Below are 9,368 nucleotides of genomic sequence, written 5' to 3' on the forward strand. Positions count from 1 at the left end.
TTTCTTTCCTTTTTTTTTTTTTTTTTACCATTATCATCATGCTTACTTTTTATTTCTACTCATTCTTTCTTATCTTTTTTTCTTTTCTTTTCTTTTCATTCTTTCTTACCTTTTTGTGATTTTCTTTCTTCATTTCTTTTCCCCTCTCCTGTTTCTTTCACTTTCGTCTTTCTTTTCATCGCTCTTCTCATTTTTCCCTCCCTCTCCTCCCCAATTAGTTTCCTATGGCTGCTGTATCATGTTGCCACAAACGTAGTGGCTCAAGACAACACAAATTCTCTGTCTCAGAGTTCTGGAGGCAAGAAGTCTGAAATGAGTCTCATGAGGCTGAAATCAAGGGCTGTGTTCCTTTTGGAGGCTCCAGGGAAGAATCTGTTTCCTTGCCATTCATTCAAGCTTCTGGAGACCTATGTTCCTTGGCTCCTGGCCCCTCTCTCCATCTTCAACGTGCATCACTTCAACCTCCACTTCCATCATCACTTCCATTCTCACTCTGATCACTTGCTCTCCTCTTATAAAGACTCCTGTGATTACCCTGGGCCCACCCAGATAATCTGGGATCATCTCTCCATCTCTAGATCCTTAACTGCATCACATCTGCAAAGTCCCTTTTGCCATAGAAGGTAGCATACTCAACAGGTTCCGGGAATTACGATGGAGACATCTTCAGGACCGTTATTCAACCTGCCACACTGCTTTTTTTATTTCTTACTTCCCCTTTCTCTCTGTTACAGCCGTGTCTCTCTCTGTCTTGCTGGCTTCATCCCATGTCCCCCTCTCCTTCTTTCACCTGCTCTCCACTTTCGCCAGTTGAACTGACTGGGCCCCACTGCACCCACCTCAGGATCGCGGAGGTTGCCGGCTACAGCCCCGATGACCTGATTGGCTGTTCTGCCTACGAGTACATCCACGCGCTGGACTCGGATGCAGTTGGCCAGAGCATCCATACCTGTATGTGTCCAGGTTTCATTTCCGGTGCTGCATGGCCCCAGCCAACACCAGCTCCCTGCTTCCCCAAGCCCCGAGGAAACGTCTCTTCTCTGGCCCCTTCGTACCCAATGCCCTGCCCCCACGGCCTTCTCTCCCCAGTTGCCCTAACCCCTCCCCCTGCCCCTCCCCAGTGCTGAGCAAGGGCCAGGCAGTAACGGGGCAGTACCGCTTCCTGGCCCGGAGTGGTGGCTACCTGTGGACCCAGACCCAGGCCACAGTGGTGTCGGGGGGCCGGGGCCCCCAATCTGAGAGTATCGTCTGCGTCCATTTCCTGATCAGGTAAGCGGGAAGGAGGTGGGGTGGCTGTGTGCGTGGGTCTGGTCTGCATATGTGTGAACAGGTGTGTGTACACGTACACGTGTGCATGTGTATGGTACACACGTGTGTGAGAGGGAGTGTGCACATGTACATGTTTGTAGAACACGTGTGACTGACCACACACATGTATCTGCACATAGACACAAATGTGTGTGCGTGTGTACTGGTAATTTAAACTAAAAGGACTCTGCATTCAATTTAAAATAAATCTAGCTGAATCATGGGGGCTTTTTTTGCTTTTTAAAAATTGACGTGTAATTTACATAGAGAAGATTCGCTCTTTTTGGTATATGGTCCTATGTGTTTCGACAAATGCGTGAAATCGTGTAACCCGACCACAGTGAAGCTATAGCGTAGGGAACTCCCTGGTGGCCAAGCGGTTACGACTTGTTGCTTTCACTGCTGAGGCCCGGGTTCAATCCCTGGTGGGGGAACTGTAAGATCCTGTAAGCCACGCAGCAAGGCCAAAAAAAAAAGCTATAGAGTTAGTTTCATCACCCCAAAAAGTCCTTTCATAGTGAACCCCCCCCCCATTCCCCAGTTGTTTCCGGCAACTACTGATCTGTTCTCTGCCTCTAGAATTTTGCCTTTTCCAGAATGTCATGCACACGAAATTCTACACTATACAGCCTTTGAGCCTGGCTTCTTTCACTTAGCCTAATATATTTTAAATTTATCTATGTTGTGTGTGTATCAATACCTTCCTTTTTGATGCTAGGTAATCTTCTATGGTGTGAATATGTATGGACCACAGTTTATCCATTCACCACTGTTGCCGATTCAGGGTGATTACAAAAAAGTTAACTGTAAACATTCTCATCCAGGATTTTTTGAGATCGTATGTTTTCTTCTCTCTTGGGTAAACACCTAGGAGTGCAAGGGATGGGTCATATGGTTGGTGTATGTGTAACTTCCTAAGAAACTGCCAAACTGCTTTCCCAAGTGACTATGCCCTTTCACAGTCCCATCAGCAATATATGAGGGTTCCAGTTCCTCCGTATCCTCGCCAGCATTCTGCATTGTCTGTTTTTGTCTTGTTTTGTCTTCATTGGGTGACATTCTAATGGGCGTGTAGTGGTGAATCCTAGTCTTCCCTCCCTTCCATCATGCATCTTGAAAGTTTTTCACCATGACAACATTGTAACGAGGGCAGCAAACTGTAACCTAAGACAGAGACTTACAGCTTTTCTTTGAAGATTATCTTCCAGGACATGGCATTCATTTCTAAAGCCATAGGAGTTCTCCCAAGTCTTTTTGGCCAAGAACAGATTCTATTAGACAACACAGGTTGGTAACAGGGCTATTCATACAAGTCTTCATACACAAGAAAATAAGACTGATCGTCTCTAGAATGTTCTCCCCTTAACACCCTTTCAAATCAGAATCTTTGAATAACTTGTAGCCTTAGGAAGGAGTCTCTTCACTGTCAGATCCCAAGGAGAGGGGACCACCCCGATCTCTTCTGCAAGCTCCTTTTATTCATTATGAAGATATGCCTTTTGATGGCCAGGCCCTGGAATTTCAATCTTTTGTGCTCTCAGCAAAGAGCAGGCCTGGAGAGTTCAGTTGTACTGGCAGAAAATGGGTGAAGAATGAATAGGAGTTTACTTAGCAACAGAGAGATGAGAAGCGTATGGTGTAAATCAGGTTTAGGGCTGTGTACATACTGTGTGGTGTGCAGCTGCGTGGCTCTCTGTGCGTGCCCAGGTGCTGACACTTGGCAGAATCCATCCCTCCTCTTCCACACCTAAGCCTCCTTCCGCTGCAGTGAGCACCTGCTCCCTAAAAATAAAACTCGCGCGGGACACTTACAACATTCCAGGCCCTGGGCTTTGTGTTCACAACCACGGCATGAGGTATAGTTATTATTTTGATCCCTCCCGCTTTTTTTTTTTTTTTAATTTTATTTTATTTTATTTTTTGGGGGGTACACCAGGTTCAATCATCTGTTTTTATACACATATCCCCATATTCCCTCCCTTCCTTGACTCCCCCGCCTCGAGTCCCCCCCACCCCTCCCGCTTTTTAAAAAATATTTTATTTATTTATTTATTATTTGGCTGCATCAGGTCTTAGTTGCAGCATGTGGGATCTTTGCTGTGGCATGCGAGATCTTTCATTGCCGTGCACGGGCTTAGTTGTCCTGGGGCATGTGGGACCTTCCCGGACCAGGGATCAAACCCGTGTCCCCTGCATTGGAAGGTGGATTCTTAACCACTGCACCACCAGGGAAGTTCCTCGATCCCCATTTTTGAGGAGAGAAAACTGAGGACCAGAGAAGGGAAGTCCTTTGCCCAATGTCACACAGCTGGTAACTGGCAGAGCTGGGCTTTGACCCGAGGCTGCTGAGGAGGCTACGCTAGTAACCACCAAACCACACAATCTCTCATCATTTGCTCAAGCCAGAAACCTAGTCACTGCTGCATCCTTTTTCTCATCCCCTCCTATCCCCATCCACTCTATCTGCCTCTCAGATGTATCTTGAATTTGTTTCCCTTCTCTCTGTCTCCATGGCTGGCACCATCTCGCACCTTGTTTATAGCATTAACCTCCTAACTGAGATCTAAAGCTGGTTTGGATTTCACTAATCACACAACTGCCGAGGTCAGGGGGCAGATTCTGAAATACAAGTTAGTTCATGTCTCTCCCCTGCTCAAAGCCTGTCTGTGGTCCCCCAGGATCCTGGAGAGAAAGCTCAAGAACCTTAACGTGGCTCATCAGGCCCCATGTGACCTGCCTCCTGCCTCCCTTCCCTTCTCACTCCAAACCTCAGGGCCTTTGCACATGTGGTTTGCTCTGCCAGGATGCTCCTCCAGCCTCCCTCCTCCTCTTTCTCCTGAATGATGTCCACTCATCCTCTGGTTTCAGCTCAGACATTACTTACTGAGAGACCCTTACCTGAGCCCCTACAGGAGATCTCCCCATTTTCCCTCCTGGTATCCTGTATTTTTGCTCCAGAGCAATTAAAACCATCTGTAATTATCTTATTTACTTGTGTGTTTAACCATGCCTTCTTCCTTGATTGCCCTTTTCAAAAGTGCAAATCTCCTTCTCTGCCTTATTTTTCCCCTAATACTTACTGTCCTATAAAAGTATGACATGGGAATTCCCTGGTGGTCCAGTGGCTAGGACTCCCAGCTTTCACTGCCGAGGGCCTGGGTTTGATCTCTGGTCGGGGAACTGAGATCCCACAAGCCACGTGGCCAAAAAAAAAAAAAGTGTGACGTGAGCCACATATGTCATTTTGAATTTTCTAAAAGCCATTAAAAAAGTAAAAAGAAACAGGTGACATTAGTTTCAATAATACCTCATTAAATACAGTAACAATATATCACATCAATAATACATTGTTAAATCAATAATACATTATCAATTAATGTAATTAATAATACACTATTAAATGTATTATACATTGTATTATAGGTATATGTGTATATATTCTAATATATCCAAAAACATCATTTCAACATGTAATCAAAATTAAAAATTATTAATGAGATATTTTAGATTCTTTTTCATACTCAATCTTTTCAACCCGGTGTGTATTTTTATACTTTATACTAACAGTACATCTCAATTCCAACCAGCCATGTTTCAAGTGCTTCATTTAGTGAAAAGATATAGAATACATTGTGTAACTACATGGATGCATTGACCAACAAATAATGTCTTTTATTTAAGGTCTGTCTTTTCCCACTAGCATTTAAGTCCCATGAGAGCAGGGGGTTTTGTCTGTCATGTTAGCTGCTGAATCTCCAGCGCCTAGAACAGTGCCTGCCACACAGTTGCTCAATAAACAATAATGGCGAATACTTACCTAGAGCTCGTCCCGTGCCAGGCACGGTTCTGTGCATTTGACATACACTAGCTCATTTAGGCCTCATGACAACCTGGGGAGGAGGTACTATTATTCTTCCCTCTTTATAGAGGAGGAAAATGAGGCCCAGAGAGGTTCAGCCATACACTGAAGGTCACAAGCTGGTGGATGGCAGAGCTGGAATTTGAACCCAGGTCGCTGGCTGCAGTGCAGAGCCCGTGCTCTTAACCGCTGAGTATTACTGGTTGTGTAGGAGATGTCTGTGCAGTGAATGAATGCATACATTCCACGTGGCATGTATGCATGTGTGTGAGCCCACAGGTATAGAGTTTGTGTGCATATCTGACCATGTATACACCTGGGCGTAGACGAGGGTTCCTGTTTGTGCCTGTGAGTACTGAGTGTGTGTACACGTGTGACTGTATGAGCTTGTGTTTTTCAAGAGGGGTGGGGTGGCTTTGGATCCAGCCTCAACTGGGGTGTGTCCAGCTCAGAAGGGGTGGCTAAGGATGGGGAAGGGTCACAGCTTCTCAAAGAGCTGGTGGAAGGACCACCCACATTCTGACCTGGATAGTGTCATGCAAATGAGATGCAAATGAGATGCAAATGAAGGTCTGGTCCTCCACCCCAGACCCATTCTCCAGAAACCAATGTGCAGAGGGAACATTTGGGTTGCTTCTGCAGCTAGAGACTGGGGAGGGAGGGGGCGGCAGGAAGGCACGAGGGACATAAGGATGTATTTATAAATCCGTTCCCTTGAATGTGACAAATGACTATGAATAGAAGCTTCATAAATAAAATCTTATTCATAAAAATACATCCCTATAAATTCTTCATATTTGGCAATGTAAGAACATGGTAAATATCCCTCATCAATACAGTTATAAGAATGTGTTTGTAAGTATATGTCTGTAAAGAGGATATTTAGTTCTCAGGCCTTTCTCTCTCCCTACTCTCTGCCCCCCATGGTCCCTCAGTCTCTCCTCTCTCTCTCTCTCTACCCAGGCTGTGCTAAATGCCAACTGTTTTTTTCTGCCTTTCCTTCCACAGAGGGCGCTTGGGAAGACACACTTAACTTTCTTTTCAATTCTATTATAATAAAAGCATGCAACAAAATTTAAATCTTTAAAACAAGTCAATGTGGCAAATTATTTTCTGCACAATGCCTACCAGCCCCTGGGTGAGATTGCCTCCTCTAACAGGACATCTTATGAGGTGGCTGTCTGGGGGTGGGGCCAAGCCCCCTCCCTGACTCCCACTCCCCTTTCTGCCCTGTACCCCAGCCGGGTGGAAGAGACCGAAGTGGTGCTGTCCCTGGAGCAAACGGAGCGACACTCTCGCAGACACATTCAGCGGGGCACCCCCTCTCAGAAGGATGCCCCTAATCCTGGGGACAGCCTTGGTATGGGGACAGGGCTGGGGCTGGGAGGGGTTGTGTTCCCAGGATGCTCGGGAGAAAGCCCAAGTGCCTTGATGTGACTCACTTGGCCCTGTGTAACCTGCCTCCTGCCTCCCTGCCCTTCTTACTCACCCTCTGAACCACACCAGCTCTTTAGTGCTCTGGGAACAAACCAGACTCTTTCATGCCTCAGGGCCTTTGCACATGCAGTTTCCTCCTCCCAGAATGTTCTTCTCTCTTCCCTCCTCCCTCTTCTCCTCTGTCCCTGGGATGATTGCTTCAGTCTTGTTGCTCTCTTCTCTGAATCCTGCTGTGGCTCCCAATCGCCCCTACTTTCCATTTGTTCCCTGGTCCCACTTCACTGTTCTTTGACTTCCAGTAATCTTGACCTTCCACATCTGGCTCCTTTCTGCCTTTTCCTTCTCCCCTGCTTCACTGCCCCCCCCCCCCCCCCCCCCGCCTCCTGACCCTAATCCTGAATGGATGAGCTTCTTCCCTCACCATCTCCAAGCTGTTGCTGGCAGCCCACGCTTCTGGGTGTGGTACGAGGTCTCCAGCATCCTTTCCTTTTCTGGCTTAGAACTGGCTCGGGGCCACATCTTGACCTCCAGGGACCTTAGAACCTCCTTGAAGGTCTTGGGCCAGTCTTTTCTCCTAACATGCCAGCCCCCCAGAGCCAAATGGCTGAATGCTGTTCTGTGCCGCTGGAGAATCGGGTCAGTCATGTGCCCTGGTCCAGCCATGTTAATTTTAAATATTAAGACATTTCCCCACCATTGGGCAGTTGCTACTGTCCCCAGCCTACTGTGTGCCCCCACCCCATGTTGGCCCCTCCCCCAGGACCATCCAGGGCTTTGCCACGATCTGGCAACGGAAGGGATAGCACCCAGCCCAGCAGGGCTTCTCCAGGACTCAGCTCCCAGCACTGTGAACAGGGTCCACACTGATCACACAGTCAGCTACGCTCCCTGGGGTTGGCAGAGGGCTGTGCCCCTCAGCCCTGAGTGACCATCCTGTGTCCTCCCCATCTTGATGTGTCCAGCAGACACCTCTGGCCCCCGGATCCTGGCCTTCCTGCACCCCCCTGCCTTGAGTGAGGCCGCCCTGGCCGCTGACCCCCGTCGTTTCTGTAGCCCTGACCTCCGTCGCCTCCTGGCGCCCATCCTGGACGGGACTTCAGTAGCTGCCACCCCCAGCGCACCCCCGGCCCCACGACGCCCCCAAAGTCCTCTTCCGGTAAGCAGTCCCTTCCGCTTCAGCCCTCAGGATCCAGGCTGTTTTTGCCTTTGACTTGAACCTTGCTATTCTCTGGCCCTCAGTTTCTCCATCTGTGTAGTGGAAAGGCTGGGATGAGATGGCGTCTGGGGTTCCTTCAAGACCTAGATTACAGATTCTTCAACTGTTATCTGGGCCAAAACATAGGATGTTTGGGACTGGCATGGGTGACCCCTCATTGCTTGTGACCAAGCATCCAGGCTCTCTAAATTTTGACCTCAGAGAGTCAAGAATGTCTAATGTCTTAAATTACACAAACCTGGGTTCAAATCCTGATTCTGCCATGTATAGCTGTGTTACCTCAGACAAGTGGGGTCTCGGTTTCTTCGCCTTTAAAATTCAGATAACAGCAAGTAGTGACCTCCTTGGCTATGTTGAGGGTTCAGTGAAACCATTCATGAGAAGCACTCGGTAGAGGCTTGTGTTCAATAAACCATAACGGTTACTCTTTTTACTTAAATGTCTAGGTAGTCTGACCTTTGACTTAGGGGTCCATATTATCTGGTCTTGACTTTCCTTCATGAGCCCCCAAAATATCTTCTCTTCACCAGAGAAATAGGCTGTGACCTTTGACCTCACCCTTGACCCTTGGGAGAGCTGGACAGCATCGTTTTCCACCCCAGCCCGTGAGATGTTTAACCCCAAAGGGCCTGAACATCTTGGCCTCAGGCTTCGGTCTTTCGAACCTTTGATATTTGCTCTGTCAGCCTCTATGCTCAGGCACTCAGACTTTTGAACATCCAGGTTCAGAACTCACATGTGCTATCTGACCCCCCTGAGGTCCCAGCTGTCTGATATTTGACCCTCACTTCTACCCCTCAGCTCAAATGTTTAGACTGCCTTACTGCTGACATCTCCCAGGCTCAAGATTTCCTGAAGTCTCTGCTCTCTCTCCCCACAGGCTGATCTCCCAGATGAACTACTTGTGGACGTGGAGAATGCACACAAACTCTTTGCCTCTGGGAAAGACCTTGAGACAGTGGAGACAGATCTAGATATAGCTCAGGTAAGGGCTGGCATGGAAGGAACAGTCTTTACCTCTGGGTTCTGGGTGCCATATCTAAGCTTTAGAGAAGGATGGTGGAATGGTTAAGGGGATGAGTAGATGGATGGATAGATGGGTCATTGAATTCACTAGGTGGATGATGATAGAGAGATGGATGGGTAACAATGCTTAGATATTTGGATGGATGGATGGATGATTTGGTTGGATGGATGGATGGATGGATGATGGATATTTGGATGGATAGCTGGATAGATAGACCATCGGATGGATGATAGATGGAAAATGTTTGGAAAACTGATGCTCTGAAGAGATAAATGACAGTGGTATGATGTATTAACTGTATATTGCTGTGTAATAAATTATCCCAAAACTCAGTACCTTAAAACAAACGTTTACTATGTCACACAGTTTCTGAGAATCAGGACTCTGGGAGCAGCTTAGCTGAATGTCTTTTTGTTGTTGTTTGTTTGTTTGTTTTGAGTTTCTCATGAGATTGAAGTCAAGCTCTCAGGGCTATAGTCTTCTGGGGCTAAAGAATTCACTTTGAGACTCACGCACGTGGT

At 47.3% G+C, this 9,368-nt stretch overlaps 1 protein-coding gene across 16 annotated transcripts in view; it reads left to right on the forward strand.

Annotated features, from left to right (window-relative positions):
• HIF3A (hypoxia inducible factor 3 subunit alpha) overlaps positions 1-9,368 on the forward strand; it is a 32,465-nt gene that overhangs the window by 10,225 nt on the left and 12,872 nt on the right. For 9 of the 16 annotated variants that reach the window (XM_057711009.1, XM_057711012.1, XM_057711015.1 and 6 more), the window contains 5 exons: positions 845-951; positions 1,122-1,269; positions 6,409-6,527; positions 7,567-7,760; positions 8,701-8,805. In XM_057711009.1, the coding sequence (XP_057566992.1) occupies positions 845-951; positions 1,122-1,269; positions 6,409-6,527; positions 7,567-7,760; positions 8,701-8,805 (673 nt within the window). Of the gene's footprint in view, positions 1-844; positions 952-1,121; positions 1,270-6,408; positions 6,528-7,104; positions 7,761-8,700; positions 8,806-9,368 lie in introns of those variants that run through there. The other 7 variants (XM_057711013.1, XM_057711017.1, XM_057711007.1 and 4 more) reach the window with 3 other exon arrangements.

Source organism: Hippopotamus amphibius, chromosome 16 (genome assembly GCF_030028045.1).
Source record: "Hippopotamus amphibius kiboko isolate mHipAmp2 chromosome 16, mHipAmp2.hap2, whole genome shotgun sequence".
In the NCBI taxonomy this organism is placed as follows: domain Eukaryota; kingdom Metazoa; phylum Chordata; class Mammalia; order Artiodactyla; family Hippopotamidae; genus Hippopotamus; species Hippopotamus amphibius.